This window comes from Oncorhynchus gorbuscha, linkage group LG16 (assembly GCF_021184085.1).
Source record: "Oncorhynchus gorbuscha isolate QuinsamMale2020 ecotype Even-year linkage group LG16, OgorEven_v1.0, whole genome shotgun sequence".
NCBI lineage: Eukaryota > Metazoa > Chordata > Actinopteri > Salmoniformes > Salmonidae > Oncorhynchus > Oncorhynchus gorbuscha.
In genome coordinates, this window is record NC_060188.1 from 77,190,213 (window position 1) to 77,218,184 (window position 27,972).

The 27,972-nt window shown below is 43.7% G+C and overlaps 1 protein-coding gene across 3 annotated transcripts in view; it reads right to left on the reverse strand.

The window, feature by feature from the left end:
* The window catches only part of LOC124000830 (netrin receptor UNC5C-like), a 322,367-nt gene that overhangs the window by 3,105 nt on the left and 291,290 nt on the right, over positions 1 to 27,972 (reverse strand). For all 3 annotated transcript variants that reach the window (XM_046307469.1, XM_046307470.1, XM_046307468.1), the window contains 8 exons: positions 26,491 to 26,682; positions 25,167 to 25,526; positions 17,959 to 18,046; positions 17,657 to 17,834; positions 4,440 to 4,673; positions 3,281 to 3,430; positions 3,037 to 3,201; positions 195 to 373 (listed from right to left, as the gene is read on the reverse strand). In XM_046307469.1, coding sequence (XP_046163425.1) covers positions 195 to 373; positions 3,037 to 3,201; positions 3,281 to 3,430; positions 4,440 to 4,673; positions 17,657 to 17,834; positions 17,959 to 18,046; positions 25,167 to 25,526; positions 26,491 to 26,682 — 1,546 coding nt within the window. The remainder of the gene's footprint in view (positions 1 to 194; positions 374 to 3,036; positions 3,202 to 3,280; positions 3,431 to 4,439; positions 4,674 to 17,656; positions 17,835 to 17,958; positions 18,047 to 25,166; positions 25,527 to 26,490; positions 26,683 to 27,972) is intronic.

Consider the following 27,972-nt stretch of genomic DNA (forward strand, 5'->3'; position numbering starts at 1 on the left):
GATAAGGGAGCCCCTGCTGTATACACACACACACACACACACACACACACACACACACACACACACACACACACACACACACACACACACACACACACACACACACACACACACACACACACACACACACACACACACACACACACACACACACACACACACACACACACACACACACACACTCCCATCCTCACCTGTCCAGGTTCAGTTTGTGTGCCAGCATCCTCCAGTCATTTCCTCGGTTCTGTGGGGCGTCCAGGCTGCCACAGAGCTTCTGTCTGACGGAGAGAGGAATGCGGAAGGCATTGGGCCCCACCAGGGTTGTGATGTTACTGGCTGGGTCCAGCAGAGACGTGTCGATACTCTGGGTGTCCTGGAGATGGAGATGGAGGAGAGAGATTGATGTCAGTACAGGATACAACTATTTGAATTGATTTAAATTATTATTTGGGAGAAGATTGTTGGAGCTAGTGTTACAAGTTCTCATTCGAATTAGCGCATGTATTCATAACATTATTCCAGTCAGATAGTAGTGAGGTCTAGACACGCTCAGAGAGAACAGGAGCTACGCCTGGCCTCTAGTCAGATAGTAAGGTCTGGACACGCTCAGAGAGAACAGGAGCTACGCCTGGCCTCTAGTCAGATAGTAAGGTCTGGACAGGCTCAGAGAGAACAGGAGCTACGCCTGGCCTCTAGTCAGATAGTAAGGTCTAGACACGCTCAGATAGAACAGGAGCTACGCCTGGCCTCTAGTCAGGTAGTAAGGTCTAGACACGCTCAGAGAGAACAGGAGCTACGCCTGGCCTCTAGTCAGATAGTAAGGTCTAGACACGCTCAGAGAGAACAGGAGCTACGCCTGGCCTCTAGTCAGATAGTAAGGTCTAGACACGCTCAGAGAGAACAGGAGCTACGCCTGGCCTCTAGTCAGATAGTAAGGTCTAGACACGCTCAGAGAGAACAGGAGCTACGCCTGGCCTCTAGTCAGATAGTAAGGTCTAGACACGCTCAGAGAGAACAGGGGCTACATACAGTAAGACCAGGACTAGAGCAAAGCACTCTATCCACTGTGCCCTGTACAATCTCTGTTTCAATTATCTCTTACTCACCCATTCTCCTTGTGAGGGGGTTGTCAGAGTGCGATTGGAGTGATTACTCCCTTAGAGCTGTGCTCTGTGTGGAGCTACGAAAAATAAAATAAGTCATAAAAGACAAGCTCTCACAGAAAGGGCAGCGAGTGCAGCCGGCTCAAGGCTGACTGTCTGAGGAAAATAGTTCACTGACAGAAGACTAACCTCTCACTCAACCCCTGACAACCAGGAGGGACAAAGACATGGAAAAAGACAGGAATATACGATATAACAGCAGCCTCAACTCAAGTTAGCAGTAAGCCAGTTAGACTAAAGTTAGTCTGATTTGTCTGAGCATGCATGATTCAGCAAATACCGTGCCTTCGGGAAGTATTCACATCCCTTGACTTGTTTCATATTTCGTTGTGTTACATCCTGAATTGAAATGAATTAAATGTAGATGTTGTGTCACCGGCCTACACACAATACCCCATAATGTCAAAGTGGAATTATGCTTTTAGAATGTTACAAATTAATAAAAAATGAAAAGCTGAAATGTCTTGAGTCAATAAGTATTCAACCCCTTGGTTATGGCAAGCCTAAATAAGTTCAGGATAAAAACAAAATTGTTTAACAAGTCACACAATGAGTTGCATGGACTCACTCTGTGAGCAATAATAGTGTTTAACATGATTTCTGAATGACTACCTCATCTCTGTACCCCAGGCATACAAATATCTGAAGGTCCCTCAGTCGAGCAGTAAATTTCAAACACAATTTCAACCACAAAGACTAAGAAGGTGTCCCAATGCCTCACAAAGAAGGACAGCTATTGGATTGGTACTGTAGATGGGTAAGCATTGTAAAGTTATTAAGCATTGTATAGTTATTCATTACACTTTGGAAGGTGTATCAATACACCCAGTCACTACAAAGATATAGGCGTCCTTCCAAACTCAGTTGCCAGAGAGGAAGAAAATTGCTCAGGGATTTCACCATGAGGCCAATGGTGACTTTAAAACAGTTACAGAGTTTAATGGCTGCGATAGGAGATGACTGAGGATGGATCAACAACATTTTAGTTACTCCACAATACTAACCTAAATGACAGAGTGAAAAGAAGGAAGCCTGTACAGAATAAAAATATTCCAAAATATGTATCCTATTTGCACTTAAGTAATTCTGCAAAGAACGTGGCATGACTTAATGTCCTGAATACAAAGTGTAATGTTTGGGGCAAATCCAACAACATCACTGAATACCACTCTTCATATTTTGAAGCATGGTGGTGGCTGCATCATGTTATGGGTATGCTTGTCAACGGCAAGGACTAGGGAGTTTTTTTTAGATAAAAAGAAAAGTTATACAGCTAAGCAAAGGCAAAATCCTAGAAGAAAACCTAGTTCAGTCTGCTATCCAACAGACACTGGGAGACAATTTCACCTTTCAGCATAAACACAAAGCCAACTTTACACTGGAGTTGCTTACCAAGATGACATTGAATGTTCCTGAGTGGCTTAGTTACAGTTTTGACTTAAATCGGCTTGAAAGTCTATGGCAAGACTTTAAAATGTCTGTCTAGCAATGATCAACAACCAACTTGACAGAGTTTGAAGAATGTTTTAAAGAATAATGTTCAAATATAATATAATAATAATAATAATAATAATAATAATAATAAGTCTCTTAGAGACTTACCCAGACAGACTCACAGCTGTAATCGCTGCTAAACGTGAGTCTAACATGTTTTGACTCAGGGGGTTGAATACATATCTAATCAAGATATACTTGTGTTTAATTTGTCTTTTTTTAATTTATTTTTTACAAATGTTAGAGTATTTTGTGTAGATCGCTGACAAAAAAATGGCAATTAAATAAATTTGAATCCCACCTTCTAACCCAGGTCTGATATACTTCATTAGTTCACGATACGTATGTACTGTATCTGGATACAGTACTATTTCCATACCTCTGAGAGGGTGGTGTCGAGCTGGAAGATCTGTCCCTCCCCCTCCACCTGTCGAACACACAGCTTACAGGCCAGGTTGACGGTGCTGGGACAGAACCTCTCCAGGGTGAAAGTACAGTGGAGGTTCCTCTGGGACCCAGACCACACCTGCTGGAATGACAACTCCTGGGGAGAGAAGGGGGTGGGGGTTATACTAGCACCAAGGGTGTTTGTGTGTGTCTTTACATTCCGTGTGTGTGTGTACCTGGTACTTGGCTAGTAGCTTGCTTTTCCACAGTGTGTGTGGGACATCGTGGATGGACAGTCGCAGGTTGTGTGTGCTGTCCTTGAAGTTGAGTGTCTTTGGTTCGTCCAGGAGTTTCCCTCCCATCTGTTTCTCCATCTGCAAAACCTCCTACAGGCACACAGAGACAGACACACAGAGACAGAAACACAGAGACAGATACACAGAGACAGACACACAGAGACAGACACACAGAGACAGACACACAGAGACAGACACACAGAGACAGAAACACAGAGACATGCACACAGAGACAGACACACAGAGACAGACACACAGAGACAGACACACAGCGTCAAACACACAGCGACAGATGCACAGCGACAGACACAACACGACCGACACACATCAACAGACACACAGAGACAGACACACAGTGAAAGACAAGTTTAGTAATAACCGTGATCATTCTGAATCTCACTACTCATTCCCAAACATAATAACCGTGATCATTCTTAATCTCACTACTCATTCCCAAACATAATAACCGTGATCGTTCTTAATCTCACTACTCATTCCCAAACATAATAACCGTGATCATTCTTAATCTCACTACTCATTCCCAAACATAATAACCGTGATCATTCTTAATCTCACTACTCATTCCCAAACATAATAACCGTGATCATTCTGAATCTCACTACTCATTCCCAAACATAATAACCGTGATCATTCTGAATCTCACTACTCATTCCCAAACATAATAACCTTGATCATTCTGAATCTCACTACTCATTCCCAAACATAATAACCTTGATCATTCTGAATCTCACTACTCATTCCCAAACATAATAACCCGGTCCTATTCTCCTCCTTAAAAAGTAGTAATGAGACCTTGTCTTTCTTCACTGAAGGTGGAAGGAGGTGATGGGGGAAGGACAATGGGGGAGGAGGAGATAGAATAAATATCAAATATGGCTCATATTTGCAAGGGCACGGCACCATTTCTCTAGGAGCAGCTTGGCCTTGGAGATTATATTCAAATGCATGTGCTCATCTTCCCTTGTTACTGCACACACACACAGCCCCCACTGCTTACCAGCCTACCTGCCTCCCACACTGCATCTGCTGGCTACTCACGCACGCACGCACGCACACACACACACACACACACACTTACTTTGAATGAGTCCTGTGTGTCATCCAGGCAGTAAACTCTAATGTGGTACTCAAGGGCGGGGCAGGTGACGGGGCCGAAGATGGCCAGTTTCAGTCTCTTGGTGGTGGCCGCGCTGCAGGACTGGCCCACCAGGCAGTATGTCCCTAGGGTCTCTGTCAGGATGTGACATGCCTCCTCATCCATCTGGATGTAACAGGGAGTGGTGAAGTTCTCCTCTCCTACCACCACCACCTCCTAGAGAGAGAGAGAGAGGGGGGGGTGAGAGAGTGTGTGTGTGTGTGTGTGTGTGTGTGTGTGTGTGTGTGTGTGTGTGTGTGTGTGTGTGTGTGTGTGTGTGTGTGTGTGTGTGTGTGTGTGTGTGTGTGTGTGTGTGTGTGTGTGTGTGTGTGTGTGTGTGTGTGTGTGTGTGTGTGTGTGTGTGTGTGTGTGTGTGTGTGTGTGTGTATCTGCATATAAGTGCCTGCCTACATACGTGTGTATGAGATAATAGCATAATGTCCCTCTCCTTGTGACAGTGCTCGATGGATCATGTCAGAGCATATTCCTGTTTCATTACTGGTGTCTGGGTCTAACTGAGTCTAAGAGGAACCTGCAGGGATCTTTATCCTGACGCTCCTATGAGCAGCACACCCCCCTGGCATCCATTCAGCCCATTATGAGACGGATAGACAGAAGAGGAATGACAGTATTTCATAGTGTGTGTGTGTATGTGGGTAGATGTGGGTGTGTGTGACAGTATTTTCTATTGAGCCAGGCTGTTTAACACAGTATTATAGCTGGTCATTAGCCTCTGGTCCTGGGGTTCGGTATGAGTGTTCCACAATGGGGGGATAACTATAATACAGAGTAGAAAACTGGGCTAAACTGGGCCTCACACTCTCTCTCTCTCTCTCACACACACACACACACACACACACACACACACACACACACACACACACACACACACACACACACACACACACACACACACACACACACACACACACACACACACACACACACATACAAACACACACATACAAACACACACACACATACAAACACACATACAAACACAAATATACACTTGCACCCATGCTCCCATGCACGCACCCACCTATCCACACTGTGCTGTGCTCACAGACACTACACAAAAACAAGATCCCAGAAAAACCCAGTGGGAAAAGGCTGCCTAAATATGATCCCCAATCAGAGATAACGATAGACAGCTGCCTCTGATTGGGAACCATACCAGGCCAACATAGAAATATAACAACTAGAGTAACCACCCTAGTCACACCCTGACCTAACCAACAATAAAATAATAAAAGGCTCTCTATGGTCATGGCATGACAGATACTCTCAATGATCGGATATGAAAGCCAACTTACATTTACTCCTGAGGTGCTGACCTGTTGCACCCTCAACAACTACTGTGATTATTATTATTTGACCATGCTGGTCATTTATGAACATTTGAACATCTTGGTCATGTTCTGTTATAATCTCCACCCGGCACAGCCAGAAGAGGACTGGCCACCCCTCATAGCCTGGTTCCTCTCTAGGTTTCTTCCTAGGTTTTGGCCTCTCTAGGGAGTTTTTCCTAGCCACCGTGCTTCTACACCTACATTGCTTGCTGTTTGGGGTTTTATGCTGGGTTTTCTGTACAGCACATTGAGATATCAGCTGATGTAAGAAGGGCTATATAAATACATTTGATTCATTTGATTGTTAATTTGACTTGTTGTGTCATTTCTTGATTCCTAGTTTAGACGTAGATTATTTGTGTATTTGCATTGTATTTCATTGACATGTGTATTTTTTGACCCTCTTTTTCTCCCCAATTTCGTGGTATCCAATTGTTAGTAGCTACTATCATGTCTCATCGCTACAACTCCCATACGGGCTCGGGAGAGACGAAGGTCTCTCCGATACACAACCCAACCAAGCCGCACTGCTTCTTAACACAGCGCGCATCCAACCCAACTGCCCTGTTGGAGCTAGTAACATCAACATTTAGCTGCATCTGCTGTAACACCTGCAAACATGTGTATGCAACCAATACATGTTGATTTGATTTTGATTTGACACACACACACATGTAAACACACACACACAGGCACAGGGAAGTGATTTATTTACTCAAAAACAGTGACGTGTGCAGAAAGACTCAATGAGGAGAGACTTACTGAGGCAGAGAGACCACCTGTTACTCATAACTCTCTGCTATCTTCATCCACACACACACACACACACACACACACACACACACACACACACACACACACACACACACACACACACACACACACACACACACACACACACACACACACACACACACACACACACACACACACACACACACACACACACATACAAACACACACATACAAACACACACATACAAACACACACACACATACAAACACACATACAAACACAAATATACACTTGCACCCATGCTCCCATGCACGCACCCACCTATCCACACACCCAGAAGTCTCCTGCTGTGCTTTCACACACACCGACACCGACACACACACACATACACACACTTTTCTCTAACAGCTCCATGTACTGGACATATCCAATGAGATGTGATTATTCACACTGGATGATGGTAATATATTACACTACAGTTCGAACATCTCATTCCAAAATCATGGGCATTAATATGTATTTGGTCCCCCCTTTGCTGCTATAACTGCCTCCACTCTTCAGGGAAAACTTTCCACTAGATGTTGGAACATTGCTTCGGGGACTTGCTCCCATTCAGCAACAAAAGCATTAGTGAGGTGGGCACTGATGTTGGACGATTAGGCCTGGCTCGCAGTTGGCGTTCCAATTCATCCCAAAGGTGTTTGATGGGGTTGAGGTCAGGGCTCTATGCAGGCCACTCAAGTTCTTCCACACCGATCTCGACAAACCATTCTGTATGGACCTCACCTTGTGCACAGGGGCCTTGTCATGCTGAAACAGGAAAGGGCCTTTCCCAAACTGTTGCCACAATGTTGGAAGCACAGAATAATCTAGAATGTCATTGTATGCTGTAGTATTAAGATGTCCCTTCACTGGAACTAAGGGGCCTAGCCCGAACCATGAAAAACAGTCCCAGACCATTATTCCTCCTCCACCAAACTTTACAGTTGGCACTATGCATTGGGGTAGGTAGCGTTCTCCTGGCATCCGCTAAACCCAGATTCGTCTGTCGGACTGCAAGATGGTGAAGCGTGATTCATCACTCCAGAAAACGCATTTCCACTGATCCAGAGTCCAATGGAGGTGTGCTTTACACCTCTCCTGCCAACACTTGGCATTGCGCATGGTGATCTTAGGCTTTGGTGCGGCTGGTCGGCCATAGAAACCCATTTCTTGAAGCTCCCGACGAACAGTTATTGTGTTGACGTGGTTGCTCCTAGACGTTTCACTTCACAATAACAGCACTTACAGTTGACCGTGGTAGCTCTACCAGGGCATAAATTTGACGAACTGACTTGTTGGAAAGGTGGCATCCTATGACTGTGCCATGTTGAATGTCACTGAGCTCTTCAATAAAGCCATTCTACTGCCAATGTTGGTCTATGGAGATTGCATGTTTGTGTACCTGAATTTATACACCTGTCAGCAACGGGTGTGGCTGAAATAGCCGAATCCACTAATTTGAAGGGTTGTTCACATACTTCTGTATATATAGTGCATTTACCCAGATGCTGAATCTCTCACTATGACTGTCTATCTGTCTGTCTGTCTGACTGCGTGACTGTCTGACTACTTGACTGACGACTGCCTGTTGACCTGACTGTCTGTCTGTCTGTCTGACTGCCTTTCTATGGGGAGAATTAGAAGAGATAGCTACCATTTTCTGTCATAGAAAACACAATATATCACCCGTCCTTTGTGTGTTGTTGGCCTCAGCTCAGTGGGAAGAAAAGCTCATATAAAGCAAGTAGCCGTCACCTCAGGATATTACCATCCACACAGCTGACAGGCTGAGATATAGTCAATACTTATTTTTCTGTTTAAATGCTTTCACTCCACAATCTTGTTTTATTGCCTGGCCAGAGCCAATCCATCAAAGTCATATACTGTACAGTAAGTAGCCCAAAATAAGACTGTATATTACAGATGTTTTTTCTTTCTTGCAGCTCTGAAGGTTTATAAGTATCTTTATCAACAGAGCTGACAAAGAGAGTCCAAGGCACATCTAATGAAGTTTCTCTCAGGACAGGCAGTTCTTCTGTTTTTGATGCAGTAGAACGAACGACTAAAAAAGACTCAAGCCAGTCTCTCAGTACCACATCAGAACCCTCACCTCTCTCAGAGTCACTCACAGTCTCTCTCTCCCACACTGACTGCAGAGGGGTCAGGTGGTCAAAATATAGAGGGATCGAGTTTGTTTCCAACACACAACCCTGAACCCTAAAACCCACCGCTTTCAAAAGTCTGAATCTAGAATTCTAAGAATCTCAGAAATAATACAGGAATCTAGTTTATCCTATCAATGGTGTTCTATACAACCTTCAATTAAAATAAACCCCACTGATTTCTATAGACGTGTATGATGGGATGTAGGAATCTAGGAAAAAATACAGGAAGCTAGGAAACTAGGATTCCTCTTCCAACACCCTTATACCTAACCCTTAACTAGTCTTCACCCCACTGCTTTCTGGAGGACTATATCTTAGTGAAACTCATACAGAAACCCACAGACCTTGAGTGGTAGAGCAGGGCTGTATCAGCTCTGATGGGATGAGAGGCTTGAGGCTGTTGCTAAGCAGCTGAAGGATTATAGAGCCAGACCAGGGCTGTGTATGAGAGGATGGGAGTATCAGTGCATGAGTTGACAGGCCAGTGATGACCAGGCCAGATGCTCTGCTCTGACAGCTAGCTCTGGAAGGAAACCACTTCAGTGTTTTACATCAACACTCAAATACATCCCTTCCCATGTCAATACTACAGAACCCCAGTGACTAGTCTATCTGACAGTAAAATGAACAACCAGATGATTTCCGGACAATTAATAAAGAATAATTGATAGGTTAACAACTACTGACAATTCAGCACCCCAAGCTAAGGTAAAAGAAGGCATCTTTCATTTGCAGCACAACTCAACTGCAAGGGAAAGAATGAGTGTGTAGGAGGTTAAAATTAAACTGAGAAAGTGTGACTTTGTGTGTGTATCAGAGATATTACATGTACAGTGCATTCGGAAAGTATTCAGACAAAATTCAGCAAAATAAAGAAATAAATACCAGTATGGGGATGAGGTAGGTAGATAGATGGGCTGTTTACAGATAGGCTAAGTACAGGTGCAGTGATCTGTAAACTGCTCTGACAGCTAGTGCTTAAAGCTAGTGAGGGAGATGTGAGTCTCCAGCTTCAGAGATTTTTGCAATTCGTTCCAGTCATGGGCAGCAGAGAACCAAAGGAGGAATTGGCTTTGGGGGTAACCAGTGAGATATACCTGATGGAGCGCGTGCTACGAGTGGGTGCTGCTATGGTGACCAGTGAGTTGAGATAAGGCGGAACTTTACCTAGCAGAGACTTGTAGATAACTTGTAACCAGTGGGTTTGGCGACGAGTATGAAGCGAGGGCCAACCAACGAAAGCGTACAGGTCGCAATGGTGGGTAGTATATGGGGCTTTGGTGACAAAACACATGGCACTGTGATAGACTGCATCCAGTTTGTTGAGTAGAGTGTTGGAGGCTATTTTATAGATGACATCACCGAAGTTGAGGATCAGTAGGATGGTCAGTTTTACGAAGGTATGTTTGGCAGCATGAGTGAAGGATGCTTTGTTGCGATATAGGAAGCCAATTCTAGATTTAATTTTTGGATTGGTGATGCTTAATGTGAGTCTGGAAGGAGAGTTTACAGTCTAACCATACAACCTAGTTATTTGTAGTTGTCCACGTATTCTAAGTCAGAGCCGTCCAGAGTAGTGAAGTTGGGCGGGCGAGCAGTTGAATAGCATGCATTTAGTTTTCCCTGCGTTTAAGAGCAGTTGGAGGCCACGGAAGAAGAGTTGTATGGCATTGAAGCTCGTCTGGAGGTTAGTTAACACAGTGTCCAAAGAGGGGCCAGAAGTATACAGAGTGGTGTCGTCTGCGTAGAGGTTTACCAGAGAATCACCAGCACCAAGAGCAACATCATTGATGTATACAGAGAAGAGAGTCGGCACAAGGATTGAACCCTGTGGCACCCCCATAGAGTCTGCCAGAGGTCCGGACAATAGGGCCTCCGATTTGACATACTGAACTCTATCAGAGTAGTAGGTAAACCAGGCGAGGCAATCATTTGAGAAACCAAGGATGTCGAGTCTGCCAATAAGAATGTGGTGATTGACAGAGTCGAAAGCCTTGGCCCGGTCGATGAATACGGCTGCACAGTAATGTCTCTTATTGATGGCGGTTATGATGTAGTTAAGGACCTTGAGCGTGGCTGAGGTGCACCCATGACCAGCTCTGAAACCAGATTGCATAGTGGAGAAGGTACGGTGGGATTCAAAATGGTCGGTGATCTGTTTGGAATGATGGAGGCCAGTGTATTCTTTGGGACCTTCAATGCTGCAGAAATGTTTTGATAACTTTCGCCAGATCTGTGCCTCGACACAATCCTGTCTCGGAGCTCAATGGACAATTTCTTCGAACTCATGGCTTGGTTTTTGCTCTGACATGCACTGTCAACTGTGGGACCTTAGATAGACAGGTGTGTGCCTTTCCAAATCATGTCCAATCAATTGAATTTACCACAGGTGGACTCCAATCAAGTTGTAGAAACATCTCAAGGACGATCAATGGAAACAGGATGCACCTGAGCTCAATTTCAAGTCTCATAGCAAAGGGTCTGAATACTTATGTAAATAAGTTATTTCTGTTCTTTATTTTTCATAAAATATTTATAAAAAACTTTTTTCGCTTTGTCATTATGAGGTATTGTGTGTAGATTGATGAGGAAAACATTTAATGTAATCCAGTATAGAATAAGGCTTTTTGGAAAAAGTCAAGGGGTCTGAATACACAGGTGGTGGTGGTGGTAGCGGAGGGGGGACAATGCTTACCAGCTCTAAGGAGGTGTTTCTAGTGCAGAGGCGTTTGCATAGGCTGCATCTGCCTTCTGCTACTGCTAATTAAACCATTATGTTTGTATGTGTGCCTGATTGTGTGTGTGTGTGTGTGTGTGTGTGTGTGTGTGTGTGTGTGTGTGTGTGTGTGTGTGTGTGTGTGTGTGTGTGTGTGTGTGTGTGTGTGTGTGTGTGTGTGTGTGTGTGTGTGTGTGTGTGTGTGTGTGTGTGTGTGTGTGTGTGTGTGTGTGTGTGTGTGTGAAGGATAAAAATAAAAGTCTGCTTTGTGTGTGAGGCTGGGCATGGGGCTATGTTCACAGAGACACCGGGGGAAAACAATTTCTCATCATCACTGCTCTTAATGATGGGGCCTATGGGCAGAGAACTGTCATGCACGCACGCACGCACGCACGCACGCACGCACACACACACACACACACACACACACACACACACACACACACACACACACACAGAAAGACAGAGAGCCTGGGGGGGAAATGTCAGCATGCTATTCCCTAAAACAGTTCTTACACAATCCTCTGTCTCTAATTCAGCCTGTGCTGTGTGCAGGCTGTATGTATGCAGGCTGCTTTACACTCCTTGCTATCAGATATGCAGTATCTCATCCTATTCTCCTCTCCAGGCCTGGGTAAAGGCCGGCCCGGAGGACGTATCCGGCCTGCAACCTGATTCACTACGGCCTGCAGAATCATGCTAAGATCACATAAAGAATTTGCAATAGTAATGTTTTGAAAATTAAAAGCCCAATGAATACTCGCCTTTGTGTAATGGTTTAACTCCCACTGCTTGTGGGACATCTATTTTGAAGACACACAAAAATAACAACTGCATGAGGACAGACACTTTTAAAGAAAAGGAAAGTGAATGTAGGGTTTCCAGCAAGAGTGGACATCCAAATATTTCTTTAGTAATGTATCAGGGAAAGCGTTGTGCTTAGTGTGCAAAGAGAGCAGCGCTGTCTTGAAAGACGACAACTTGTCCCGACACTTCCAGACAAAGCATGCAGAGAAATATAGGAATATGTCTTCTGAGGAGAAGGCAAGTGCATCAAAATAGTTGCTTTCTCAGTTGCAAAAGCAACAAGGACTTTTCACAAAACTGCATTCAGCAAACGATGGAATTGCGAGAGCTAGCCATGTACTGTCCCACAAAATTGCTAAATATAGCAAGCCATTCGCTGAGGGTGAATCAATTCAATAATGTTTAATTAAACTCTGCAGCAATACTTTGCCCTTGACAAGAAAGAGCTGTTTGAAAATGTTTCCCTGTCAAGACAAACAGTGACGCGGCGTGTTGAGGACATCACAGAGAATATGTTGAAAGACCAGGTAATATGTTGAAAGACCAGGTAATATGTTGAAAGACCAGGTAATATGTTGAAGGACCAGGTAATATGTTGAAAGACCAGGTAATATGTTGAAAGACCAGGTAATATGTTGAAAGACCAGGTAATATGTTGAAAGACCAGGTAATATGTTGAAAGACCAGGTAATATGTTGAAAGACCAGGTAACCAGGTAATATGTTGAAAGACCAGGTAATATGTTGAAGGACCAGGTAATATGTTGAAAGACCAGGTAATATGTTGAAAGACCAGGTAATATGTTGAAAGACCAGGTAATATGTTGAAAGACCAGGTAATATGTTGAAAGACCAGGTAATATGTTGAAAGACCAGGTAATATGTTGAAAGACCAGGTAATATGTTGAAAGACCAGGTATGTTGAAAGACCAGGTAATATGTTGAAAGACCAGGTAATATGTTGAAAGACCAGGTAATATGTTGAAGGACCAGGTAATATGTTGAAAGACCAGGTAATATGTTGAAAGACCAGGTAATATGTTGAAAGACCAGGTAATATGTTGAAAGACCAGGTAATATGTTGAAAGACCAGGTAATATGTTGAAAGACCAGGTAATATGTTGAAAGACCAGGTAATATGTTGAAAGACCAGGTAATATGTTGAAAGACCAGGTAATATGTTGAAAGACCAGGTAATATGTTGAAAGACCAGGTAATATGTTGAAAGACCAGGTAATATGTTGAAAGACCAGGTAATATGTTGAAAGACCAGGTAATATGTTGAAAGACCAGGTAATATGTTGAAGGACCAGGTAATATGTTGAAGGACCAGGTAATATGTTGAAAGACCAGGTAATATGTTGAAAGACCAGGTAATATGTTGAAAGACCAGGTAAAGGATTTCACCTATTTCCCCGTGGCCCTGGATGAGAGCAGTGATGCACGTGACACAGCGTAGATATTGATATTCTTACGAGACATCGTTGAAATGACAGAGGAGCTTCAGTGCAGTCAATGAAGAACACAACCACAGGGAAAGATTTATTGGAGGAGGTTAATAAGTGTGTGGCAAAGCTGGGACTGAGTTTTGGAAAGTTATTCAGTGTGACCACTGATGGGTGCAAAATCAAGTGAATGAGCTGAACCCAGATCATAAAATTATTTTCCTGCTTTGTATTATTCATCAGGAGGTGCTCTGTAAATGTCTTCTGAAAATGAGCCATGTTGTGCATAAATGACTTAAATGTAAATGTAAATAAGAGCAAAATCTTTAATACCACAGGCAGTTTGTCTCACTGTTGGAAGAGACAGAGTCATGTCATGCAGATCTCATCTACCACACAAACGTGAGATGGCTGAGTTTGGGGAAGATGCTTAAAAAGGGTGTGGGACCTGTCGGAAATTGCTGAGATTTTGCAAATGAAAGGAAAAATAAACTCAGCAACAAAATAAACCCCCCCTTTTCAGGATCCTGTCTTTCAAAGATAATTTGTAAAAATCCAAATAACTTCACAGATCTTCATTGTAAAGGGTAAAAACACTGTTTCCCATGCTTGTTCAATGAACCATTAACAACTAATGAACATGCACCTGTGGAACGGTCGATAAAAGACTAACAGATTAAAAATGGTAGGCAATTAAGGTCACAGTTATGAAAACTTAAGACACTAAATATGCCTTTCTACTGATTCTGAAAAAGAAAAAGAAAGATGCCCAGGGTCCCTGCTCATCTGCGTGAACTTTCCTTAGGCATGCTGCAAGGAGGCATGAGGACTGCAGATGTGGCCAGGGAAATAAATGGCAATGTCCGTACTGTGAGACGCCTAAGACAGCGCTACAGGGAGACAGGATGGACAGCTGATCGTCCTCGCAGTGGCAGACCACATGTAACAACACCTGCACAGGATCGGTACATCCGAACATCACACCTGCGGGACAGGTACAGGATGGCAAAAACAACTGCCCGAGTTACACCAGGAACGCACAATCCCTCCATCAGTGCTGAGACTGTCCGTAATAGGCTGAGAGAGGCTGGACTGAGGGCTTGTAGGCCTGTTGTAAGGCTAGTCCCCAACCGAAATCACCGGCAACAACATCGCCTATGGGCACAAACCCACCGTCGCTGGACCAGACAGGACTGGCAAAAAGTGCTCTTCACTAACGAGTCGTGGTTTGGTCTCACCAGGGGTGATGGTCAGATTTGCGTTTATTGTCGAAAGAATGAGCGTTACACAGAGGCCTGTACTCTGGAGCGGGATCGATTTGGAGGTGGAGGGTCCGTCATGGTCTGGGGCGGAGTGTCACAGTGTCATCGGACTGAGCTTCTTGTCATTGCAGGCAATCTCAACATTGTACATAACAGGGAAGACATCCTCCTCCCTCATGTGGTACCCTTCCTGCAGGCTCCAGCATGACAATGCCACCAGCCATACTGCTCGTTTTGTGAGTGATTTCCTGCAAGACAGGAATGTCAGTGTTCTGCCATGGCCAGAGAAGAGCCCGGATCTCAATCCCATTGAGCACGTCTGGGACCTGTTGGATCGGAGGGTGAGGGCTAGGGCCATTCCCCTCAGAAATCTCAGAGAACTTGCAGGTGCCTTGGTGGAAGAGTGGGGTAATTCTCACAGCAAGAACTGGCAAATCTGGTGCAGTCCATGAGGAAGAGATGCACTGCAGTACTTAATGCAGCTGGTGGCCAAACCAGATACTGACTGTTACTTTTGATTTTGACCCCCCCCCCCTTTGTTCAGAGACACATTATTCCAGTTCTGTTAGTCACATGTCTGTGAAACTTGCTCAGTTTATGTCTCAGTTGTTGAATCTTGTTATGTTCATACAAGTATTTACAAATGTTAAGTTTGCTGAAAATAAACGCAGTTGACAGTGATAGGACGCTACTTTTTTTGCTAAGTTTATGTGGATTTCCCTTAACTGCAAGATAAAGAATGGTTGGCTGATTTTGCCCTCACCGTGGACATCATGGCCCTCATTAATGAACTGAATTCCAAACTACAAGGGAAGGACCTTTTTTCACATCAGCTGGACAGCCTTGTCAAAACCTTCAAGGGAAAATTGCTCCTCCTGACCCGTCAAGTAGAAGCAGACAATCTCACCCACCTTCTGACACTACTAGTCTGTTCCCTATCAGATGACACTACTAGTCTGTTCCCTATCAGATGACACTACTAGTCTGTTCCCTATCAGATGACACTACTAGTCTGTTCCCTATCAGATGACACTACTAGTCTGTTCCCTATCAGATGACACTACTAGTCTGTTCCCTATCAGATGACACTACTAGTCTGTTCCCTATCAGATGACACTACTAGTCTGTTCCCTATCAGATGACACTACTAGTCTGTTCCCTATCAGATGACACTACTAGTCTGTTCCCTATCAGATGACACTACTAGTCTGTTCCCTATCAGATGACACTACTAGTCTGTTCCCTATCAGATGACACTACTAGTCTGTTCCCTATCAGATGACACTACTAGTCTGTTCCCTATCAGATGACACTACTAGTCTGTTCCCTATCAGATGACACTACTAGTCTGTTCCCTATCAGATGACACTACTAGTCTGTTCCCTATCAGATGACACTACTAGTCTGTTCCCTATCAGATGACACTACTAGTCTGTTCCCTATCAGATGACACTACTAGTCTGTTCCCTATCAGATGACACTACTAGTCTGTTCCCTATCAGATGACACTACTAGTCTGTTCCCTATCAGATGACACTACTAGTCTGTTCCCTATCAGATGACACTACTAGTCTGTTCCCTATCAGATGACACTACTAGTCTGTTCCCTATCAGATGACACTACTAGTCTGTTCCCTATCAGATGACCAGCGGGAGAAGTATACAAAGCTGCTGTATGCTTTGAACTGTGAGTTTTCTCCTCGTTTTGAGGATTTCAAAGTGTTGGAAAAAGACATGCTGTTGGTTTCCTCTCCTTTCACCTTCAATGTGGATAACGATCCCACTGACCTGCAACATGAGCTTATAGATCTTCAGTCTGATGCAGTGATTGGAGAACTATTCAAAACAATGTTACTGACGAGGTTCTATCTCTCGATGAACAATACTTTGCAAAGATTAGGAGTCATGCTCAGAAGATGTTTGTACTGTTATGGTCAACCTATGTATGTGAACAGACATTTTCAGTGATGAAATATAACAAGTCAAGGCACAGATCATCTCTTACTGACTCTCACCTCTCAGCAATCCTGTGCATAGCGACGTCAGAAACTATACCTGACTTCACTGCTCTAGTCAATGCCCATCAGAGACTTCAGTCCTCACACTGATTGAGTAGTTTAAATGTAATGTTGAGCTCTCTCTCTTTGTGTTTTTGTGCATACCCTTTAACAAGAGTTCTGTCCGTGGTGCTGAATGCACAGTGTACTTTTCCCTCTGTGTAGTTCATTGCATGTTTAATAATGAAAATACCTACCAAAAGGACAACATGGATGTGGTTTATTTCTGTGCATGTTAAAAAAAGTTAAATAAGTAGCATATTATATCTAGACTTGATTTACAATAGATATATCTGTCAACACCCATGATGTATAATCCTGTAATATGATTCTGGCAAAAATATATTTGTGGCCCTAATGTGGCTCTAATGTGGCCCTCCATGGAAAATAATTGCCCAGGCCTGCTCTACTCTGTTAATCCCCACGGCCATCCTACCTCATGTAATTGATCCATTATAATTCTGCATTAGTTCTTTCCCTCCAACTTTGTCTTGTCTTTTTCCTCAGTATTGCATCACCTTTTCCAGTACCATCTTCAATCTCCACATACATTGTCAGGCACAGCAACATGCCACTCACCTCCCACTGGGCCTGCTGTGATTGGCTCTTGAGCTGGATCAGCCAATCCTCGGCTGAATCACTATCGGCCTCAGCACAGTGGTGCATGGTGATGATGACTGGGCGAGTCAGGAGGGCCCCTGGGGGGCCACAGCTCACCACTGAACTCAGCACTGTCTGGCAGTCATCGACTGGGGGTCTGGGGGAACACACAGACACACAGGTTGGACGTGTTGTGACAGTGTGGGTAGTGTCTGTAGGAGATGTGTGTGTTGACTGGTGTAAACAGCAGAGCCAGAAGGGAAAAGGTAGATTGTAGTTACCTCATGCTGTCCTTCCTGTGAACGGTCACATACATCTCATACACTCTACCCTGTGGGACAGCCCCAGCTGGAACTAGGAGACTCACCCCTGTGGAGACAAGACACACACACTCTCGTCACACACACACTCTGTGGTCACAAACACAAACTCTGGTCACACACACTTTAGCCTCACACACTGTGGTCACACTCTCTGAAGTCACACACACTGTGGTCACACACACTTTATAGTCACACACTAGTAACACACACACACTAGTCAGACAGTCCAGTCACACACACTGACCTCCAGCCCTCCCTGTCATGCTCACTCTGTCATTCTGTGTTTAGTGTTTATCTCCTACCTAGGCCCATGCAGACAGACAGCCAGACAGACAGACAGCCTGCCAGTCAGACAGAGAGAGACAGACAGACAGAGCGACAGAGAGACAGTAGAGAGACAGACGGACAGACAGACAGTGGAGAGACATCCTGAGGCCAAAACAACCACAGCCATGTCACTCACTGCTCCTTCCCTGTCTCTAACTGTAGTTTAAATAATGCCTCACAATATCCCCTAACAACATTATATGGTAGATATGAACGTGTGATTTAAATGTTCTCCATCTGTGTTTGATTTGATTTAGTAGGATCCCCATTTGCCTTACTGGGGTCGGCACATAATGAAAAATACATTACACACAAAATAATTTACTGCTTGCTCTGTTTTTTTCAGATTACTGTAATTATTTTTTGTTTGTTTCACTTTTATCTATTATCTACTTCACTTGCTTTGGCAATGTTAACATATGTTTCCCCATGCCATAAACCCTTACATTGAAATGTAATTGAATAGAGAGAGAGAGAAACGCAATATTTCATTACCCAGGAACCACAAAATATTATATGACTGATGTGTTCTTCTCTTCTCTCTCTCTCTCTCTCTCTCTCTCTCTCTCTCTCTCTCTCTCTCTCTCTCTCTCTCTCTCTCTCTCTCTCGCTCTCTCTCTCTCTCTCTCTCTCTCTCTCTCTCTCGCTCTCTCTCTCTCTCGCTCTCTCTCTCTTGCTCTCACTCTCAATTAAATTAAATTAGCTTTATTGGCATGACATAACAATGTACATATTGCCAAAGCTTACTTTTGAGATTTACAATCTCTCTCTCTCGCTCTCTCTGTGTATCATGAGGTAGCTAATATCAGCCAGAAACAAGTTTTCAAGAGAAAAACTCCAGAAACCCTAGAAGTTTCTGCCTGCTTTTCCCTGCTGTCAACATGCATCTGTACTGCATCACAAACAGACCGCATGTGCTAAATGAGAACCGCACAGATAATGTAGGCAGTACTACAGCCTAAACAGAACAGAACAGAAGTGTACCAACCACATGCTCTGTGCTCTGAGCAGACAGGCACCCAGCCACTCTTACAGCCCTGTCACGCAGTGTGTGGAACGCATGCTCTGATTGACCATGGAGAGCTTTAAGAACTCTTTCAAAGTCAAATCTCTCTCCCTCCCTCTCTCTCTGACTCTCTCTCCTTCTCTCACCCCCTCTCTCCCTCCCTCTCTCTCTGACTCTCTCTCCTTCTCTCACCCACTCTCTCCCTCCCTCTCTCCAGGGAGTCATGCTTCAGTATGGCGTTAGCCCCTATTACAGGCCATGTGTAGAGGATAAGGATGATCCCTGGTGAATTAGAGGGAAAGACGTGTCAGGATCACAGCGTCATCTCCTGATCATAATGAATGAATGGAAAAATAGCGCTCCCCCCTTTTGGAGCATAGCGTGGGAAGGGGGGTGGACGTAATGGGGGGGGGGGGGGTGAGAATGATCACCATGTCAGTCGTGACTCCACATAGGCTGCTAATCCTGTTATTACACACACTGTGCTAAGTCACTTTGAGGAAACAGCCTTCTAACACACTCACCACGAGGGGACCTTGTCAGCTGCTCCAAAGAACTATACAAGAGGGAGAACTGATAAAGCACCTAAAACCAATGTCAGTGTATGAAAGCACCAACGCTCCAATCATCATCTAGAGGCTAGAGCGGTCTGTTAATTGCTTATGGCTACGGCCTCTGAACCTGATGGATTTGCAGGAATGTTTTTTTTAATGAATACCTTTACAGACTTACCGGAATACTTATTCAGTTTAAAGTTCAATTTGAATAGGACTAATTAGTTTGACTTCAATTAATTCCACTGCTTGACTTCAAATGACTAACCGCTTATGGATGTTCTGTCTCAACAGTTTCCTTCTGGCTAAACAGACCCTGGCCTGTGCTGTATTAAAGCTAGAACCCTTAATAGCTACACCCAATGAAGGCGGAACAACAAGGTTTTGGACGGAATTGCAGAATCTCCACATGAGACCTGGATGGAGTCTGAGGACAAAGTGAGGGAAATGATCTCTGAGAAATTGAAGATGGACCACAGGAAGATTGAGGTGTAGCGCGCCGACAGGACTGGAAAACCAACCACCAGCCCAGTTGGTAGGCCCAGGCCGATAGTGGTCAAGTTCCTGAGGTTCAAGGAAAAGGTAGCTGTTCTGGAAAGAGCCAAGAACTTGAGAGGAACGTATATCTTCCTCAACGAGGACTATCCTGAAGCTGAGCGCAAGAAGAGGAAAGAACTGATCTCAGCCATGAAAGCTGCCAGAGCGCGTGGGGACATTGCATACATTCACTATGACAGGCTCATTGTCCACGATCCCTCCCAGAAGCATGGAAAGGATGAGAGAGCCAAGCCTATTGGTTCGTAGCTTCAACCCTGCAGCACACACACACACACACACACACACACACACACACACACACACACACACACACACACACACACACACACACACACACACACACACACACACACACACACACACACACACACACACACACACACACACACACACACACACCAACTGATTAATGGACTACTGAATGTATATTTTTCTCTCTTACTTTGTTTGCTCTTTTCAGTATCATGTCTATCTCTGATAAGCTACGCAAGAAAGGGCTGAAAATAGCCCATATTAATATATGTAGCCTTAGAAATAAGGTTCATGAAATCAATAACTTGCTAACATCAGATAACATTCATATATTAGCCATTTCTGAGACTCACTTAGATAATTCATTTGATGACACAGCTGTAGCAATACAAGGATATAACATCTATAGAAGAGACAGGAACACTTATGAGGTGTTGCTGTATATATTCAGAGCCATATCCCTGTAATGCTTAGAGAAGATCTCATGTCAAGTGTCATTGAAGTGTTGTGGTTGCAGGTTCACTTGGCACATCTAAAGCCTTTTCTTTTGGGGTGTTGCTATAGGCCACCAAGTGCTAACAGTCAGTATCTAATCTGATCTAAACAGAGAGGTCTACTTTCTTGTGGACCTGAATATTGACTGGTTGTCATCAAGCTGTCCGCTCAACAGGGAGTTTGTTACTGTAACCCGTGCCTGTAATCTGGTTCAGGTTATTAATCAATCTACCAGGTGTTTAGAAACACTACAGGAACAAGATCATCCACATGTATCGATCACATTTTTACTAATACTGTAGAACACTGTTCTAAGGTGTGTCCATACCCATTGGATGCAGTGATCGCAATATAGTGGCTATATCCAGGAAAGCCAAAGTTACAACAGCTGAGCCTAAAATAATGTATAAGAGATCATACAAAAGATTTTATTGTGAGTCTAATGTGGGTGATGTTAAAAATATTTGTTGGTTTGATGTGATTAACGAGGAGCATCCAGACGCTGCACTTTAATTTATGAAATTGCTTCTTCCAATTATTGATAAACATGCACCTGTTAAAAAACTGATTGTTAAAACTGTTAAGGCTCCATGGATTGATGAGGGATGTTAAACTGTATGGTTGAAAGAGATGGGGCAAAAGGAGTGGCTAATAAGTCTGGCTGCACGTCTGACTGACTGATTTACTGCAAATTGAGAAATGATGTGACTAAACTCAACAAAAAGAAGAAGAAACTGTATTATGAAGCCACGATCAATGATATAAAAATATTGGAGTACTTTAAATGAAATTATGGGCAGAAAGACAAATTCAACTCCAACTTTCACCATATCAGATGATTTATACACCACAAAACCATTTGATGTTGCCAAATATTTGAATGATTACTTCATTGGGAAAGTGGGCAAACTTAGGCAGGAAATGCCAACAACGAACAGTTTTTCATGCAAAAAATATATATATTATGAAAGAAAATAATTGCAAGTTTGAATTTTGTAAAGATAGTGTGGGAGAGGCGGAAAACGTATTGTTATCGATCAATAATGACAAACCTCCTGGCATTGACAACTTAGATGGAAAGCTACTGAGGATGGTAGCTGACTCTATAGCCACTCCTCTCTGTCATATCTTTAATCTGAGCCTAGAGGAAAGTCTTTGTCCTCAGGCCTGGAGGGAAGCCAAAGTAATTCCGCTACCCGAGTGGCGCAGTGGTCTAAGGCATTGCATCTCAGTGCAAGAGGCGTCAATACAGTCCATGGTTTGAATCCAGGCTGTATCACATCCGGCCAGGATTGGGAGTCCCAGCGTCGTCCGGGTTTGGCCGGGGAAGGTCGTCATTGTAAATAAGAATTTGTTCTTAACTGACTTGTCTAGTTAAATAAAGTTTAAATAAATAAAAATATACCCAAGAGTGGTAGTGGCCTTTACTGGTTCTAACAGCAGACATACTGTATAAGCTTGCTGACAGCTCTTAGCAAAATATTATGTTTGACCAAACAAAATGCTATTTCTCTGTAAACAAATTAACAACAGACTTTCAGCATGCTTATAGAGAAGGGCACTCAACATGTACTGCACTGACACAACTGACTGATGATTGGTTGAAAGAAGATTGTGGGAACAGTACTGTTAGAACAACAGTACTGTTAGAACAGCAGTACTGTTCTGTGCAGCCTTTGATATTAGTGACCATAACTATGTCTTATGGCTTTTCAACCGACTCTATATCATGGATTCAGAGATAATCTATCTAATAGAACTCAAAGGGTTTTCTTTAATGGAAGCTTCTCTAATGTCAAACATGTAAAGTGTGGTGTACCGCAGGGCAGCTCTCTAGACCCTCTACTCTTTTCTATTTTTACCAATGACCTGCCACTGGCAATAAACAACGCATGTGTGTCCATGTATGCTGATGATTCAACCATATACGCATCAGCAACCACAGCTAATGAAGTCACTGAAACCCTTAACAAAGAGTTAAGTCTGTTGTGGAATGGGTGGGCAGTAATAAACTGGTCCTGAACATCTCTTAAACTAGGAGCATTGTATTTGGTACAAATCATTCCCTAAGTTCTAGACCTCAGCTGAATCTGGTAATGAATGGTGTGGCTGTTGAAGAAGTTGAGGAGACTAAATTACTTGGTATTACCTTTGATTGTAAACTGTCATGGTCAAAACATAGATTTAATGGTTGTAAAGATGGGGAGAGGTCTGTCCGTAGTAAAGATATGCTCTGCTTTTTTGACACCACACTCCAAAAAGCAAGTTCTGCAGGCTCTAGTTTTGTCTAATCTTGATTATTGTCCAGTCGTGTGATCCAGTGCTGCAAGAAAATACCTAGTTAAGCTGCAGCTGGCCCAGAACAGGATGGCATGTTTTGCTCTTCATTGTAATCAGAGGGCTGTGTAACGGTTCTCTTTCGGTGAAGTAGAGTCAGACCAAAATGTGGCGTGGCTATTGCAATCCATGTTTAATGAAACAAAGTAAACACGAATCAAAAACAATAAACGTACCACGAAAACCAAAACAGCCTAATACTGGTGCAAAGTACCACAGAGACAGTAACAAGGACAATCACCCACAAAACCCAACAACAAACAGGCTACCTAAATATGGTTCCCAATCAGAGACAATGACGAACACCTGCCTCTGATTGAGAACCATATAAGGCCAAACATAGAACTAGACAAACTAGACATGTAACATAGAATGCCCACCCAGCTCACACCCTGACCAACCAAAACATAGAAACATACAAAGCAAACTATGGTCAGGGCTGATATAAATACTATACATGTCAGTCTCTCTTAGCTAAGTGTTGAGGAGAGACTGACTGCATCACTTCTTATTTTTGTAAGAAACATTCATGTGTTGAAAATCCTAAATTTTTTGCATAGTCAATTTACACAGCTCTGACACACACACTTACCCCACCAGACATGCCACCAGGGGTCTTTTCACAGTCCACAAATCCAGAACAAATTCAAGAAAACATACAGTATTATATAGAGCCCTTATTGCATGGAACTTCCTTCCATCTCATGTTGCTCAAACAAACAGTAAACCTGGTTTAATAAAACAGAAAGCACAACGACTCTCCTCTATTTGACCTCGATAGTTTGTGTGGATGCATTGATATGTAGGCTACGTGTGCCTTTAAAAAAATGTATGTAGTGATGTCCTTGAGCTGTTCTTGTCTAATGATGTTCTGTATTATGTTATTCTGTATTATGTCATTCTGTATTATGTCATTCTGTATTATGTTTCATGTTTTGTGTGGACCCCAGGAAGAGTAGCTGCTGATTTTGCAACAGCTAATAGGGATCCTAATAAAATACCAAATACCATATTTTTGGACTTATAAAATCGATGATACTGTATATACCCATTGATTCTTGAAGAACATTACTTATAAAGTTGGTTCAACTGTTGTACCCCATCAAAACCCAAAATATAAGCTTGTTAAACTCCAATGTGTCTAAATAATGTAAATGTAAACAAACACTGTATAGCCTCAAAACATGCTTAAAACTATAATTGTGATATTATGGATGGTCAGTCCCTGGCTGTATCACAACCGGCCATGATTGGGAGTCCCATAGTGCAGTGCACAATTGGCCCAGTGTTGTCCGGGTTAGGGGAGGGTTTGGCCGGGGGGGCTTTACTTGGCTCATCGCACTCTAGCGACTCCTTGTGGCGGGCCGGGTGCCTGCAGGCTGACCTATGTCGCCAGGTAAACAATGTTTCCCCTGGCAGATTGGTGAGGCTGGTTTCCAGATTAAGAGGGCGGGTGTTAAGAAGTGTGGTTTGGCGTATTATGTTGCGGAGGACACATAACCCGACCTTCGCCTCCCGAGCCCGTTGGGAAGTTCCAGCGATGAGACAAGATCAAAATTGGGGAGAAAAAGGTGGTACATTTTTTTTTTAAATACCATAGACCAATTACTCTGAGACTGTACCGTAAAGACCCATACCTGAGTTGGGGACAATGAGGTGTCCACCCATGGAGTTGAAGGAGCCCAGAGCGGTACAGGAGGGGTCCCTGGTGCCGGTACGGAGCAGGGTCTGGGTCTGGGTCCTCCTCCCCATGGTGTCCCCATCCAGCAGGCAGTGGGGCAGCTTAGGGGACAGCTTGGAGGAGAATTCAGACAGGTCCTCAGAGGGGGTAACCAGACCAGAGGAGTTGTACACCTTGATCTTCAGGTTGGGCAGGGGGTCCAAGAGGGGGGAGTTGGTCATGGGAATCTTGTCTGCGACGTCATGGAGGGCGTAGACCGGACCGCGGTACATGGCGGCAGCAGAGGTCAGGTCAGGGGGTGTTGTCAGAAGGTCAGCTGGGGACAGGAGAGGAGAGGACAATGGTGATGTCAGTGGTAAGACTACTGTATCATCTAAGTAGAGCTGCAGTTCAATCAAACTCAACCAATACACCATCAGGACCAGTCAGTATTCAGCTGTTAAGAGGCTTTAGATAAGTTCTTAAGACTATTTTCTTTATTTTTTTTTGCTTTTAGGTAGCTTTTTCTGTGGGTTGACGCAGCTGGTGTCAGCTATGTCCTGCTTAAACTGTATTGAGTTATTTGTTTACTCTACAGCTCTACACATAAACAGTGTGAAGAGTCCTGCTACTCAGTGCTCCAACCTTAACTATCGCTCTGCAGCACAGTGTTTCATAAGGAACAGATGGCTTCATTATATAGCAGTTTACCTAACAGGTACACACATGAATATTGATGATTTGTGCTGAGTGGGCGGGGTGGGGACAGTAACAGTCACACTCTGGGTCCTCACACACCTCCTCCTCATCTTCTCCTCATCTTCTCTACTACACACCGTGTAAGAGAAATGGTAAACATGTATATACAGTCAGTATGGTATATAGCTAGTGGTGCGTTTCGAATAGTGAGCCTATTTAGATTCTATACCAACATTGTTTATCAACGTGTCGTTGTCAACATGCAGTGTGTTTACCTGTCTGGCGGTGGTTGTGACTCTGTGGATGAGGGATGACACCAAGGCACAGAGGGGTAAACGCAGCACCTGTTGTGTGGACTAATGTATTTCTTTGACTCTGTGTTTATCTCTCTCTTTCTATCAGCCAGGTTTAGGCTGCTATAGAAACCAATCCTCTCCTGCCCAAATCGAATTACACTTGAAAACACAGATAGATAGGGAGGTTGTGTACCAGCTATTTATCACCTGTTATTCTGATACAAAAAGACACCCCTCACACACACATAAACACACACATACACACACACACACAAACTCACAGACACACAGACACCTCCGACCCACCTGTTCGAGCCGTCTTGATGCTAACGGGCTGGAAACCCTCGTAGAGGGCCGAGGTGTCTATGATGTCAGAGTCAAAGTCGCGATGGTGCTTCCTGTAGACGAACAGCGCCACGATGACGGAGATGACCAGACACATGATCACAGCGATGACGACGCCTACGTACAGTGCCACATCATCTGTACTGGGGGCAGCTGGGTGGAGAGAACGAGAGAGAGAGAGAGATTTGACTTTGAAAGAGTGCTCAAAGCTCTCTGCGGGAAAGTTTATTTAGATATGTAATCAAACATATTAACTCCATTAATCACATGTGATAGGCAGTGGTGTTATCAGTCCTAACGAAGACAGTATCAGGAGCCCAATATCCTGCTTATAGATTGAGTATTTAACAACGTCAAACACTAATCCACATTATTATGAATTAATTCTGGTCCCCTATGTAGAATTCCACCTTTGCATCATACACACTTCTTTAAAAAGACGAGTGGGTGTTGTTGAAGTTTATGCACTGTGCATTACCATGTCATTATTGATATACTAAGGTATATCATAACACAAAGGTTGAATTTGATATATTGGAATGTTCAAGGACAAAGTGAAATGTCAAACCTGTACTGTAACTCAGCTACTGTAATGTTGGGCTGGTCCAATGTTCCGATAATGAGAGTTTAATGTGCCAGGAGTTGTCAGATGACATTACAGAGAGAGAGAGAGAGCGAGAGAGAGAGAGAGAGAGAGAGAGAGAGAGAGAGAGAGAGCCAGAGAGAGAGAGAGAGCGAGAGAGAGACAGAGAGAGAGAGAGAGAGAGAGAGAGAGAGAGAGAGAGAGAGAGAGAGAGAGAGAGAGAGAGAGAGAGAGAGCCAGAGAGAGAGAGAGAGGGAGGGAAGGAGAAAGGAAGGAAGGGGAAGGTGGTGTGAGAGAAAGCGAGAAAGAGAGAGAGAGAAAGGAAAGGAAAGGGGGGAGGTGGTATTGTATGACATGCATAAAAGCATTCCCCGTACCTGGGTATGCATTATCATTAGCTCTGAATAACAAGGTTACTACAGTACAGGAACAGTACAGGCCAATGGCACATCTGTGAAGTTTGAAGGTTCTAACAAGGATTTTAAATAGGATGGAACTAGCCTGGATCTCGCCTGGAACTAGCCTGGATTTAGCCTGGAACTAGCCTGGAACTAGCCTGGATCTAGCCTGGATCTAGCCTGGAACTAGCCTGGATCTTGCTTGGAATTAGCCTGGAACTAGCCTGGATCAAATGTCCGCTTTGTAAAGATATACGTATATTAGTCTGCTGTAAATTACAGAGGTCCCTGATGGACCACATATACGAACATTCCTTTATCTGTGTCTCTCCTTGTCCCCCCCCGGTCCCTGGCTTTGTTCTTTCATTTTTCTGATAAGATCTAGAAATAACTCATGTTTCACATTTCTCATTTCATCTTTCCCTCCCAGATCGTTTCTTCTTCTGTTTTCAGCTGGAGAAT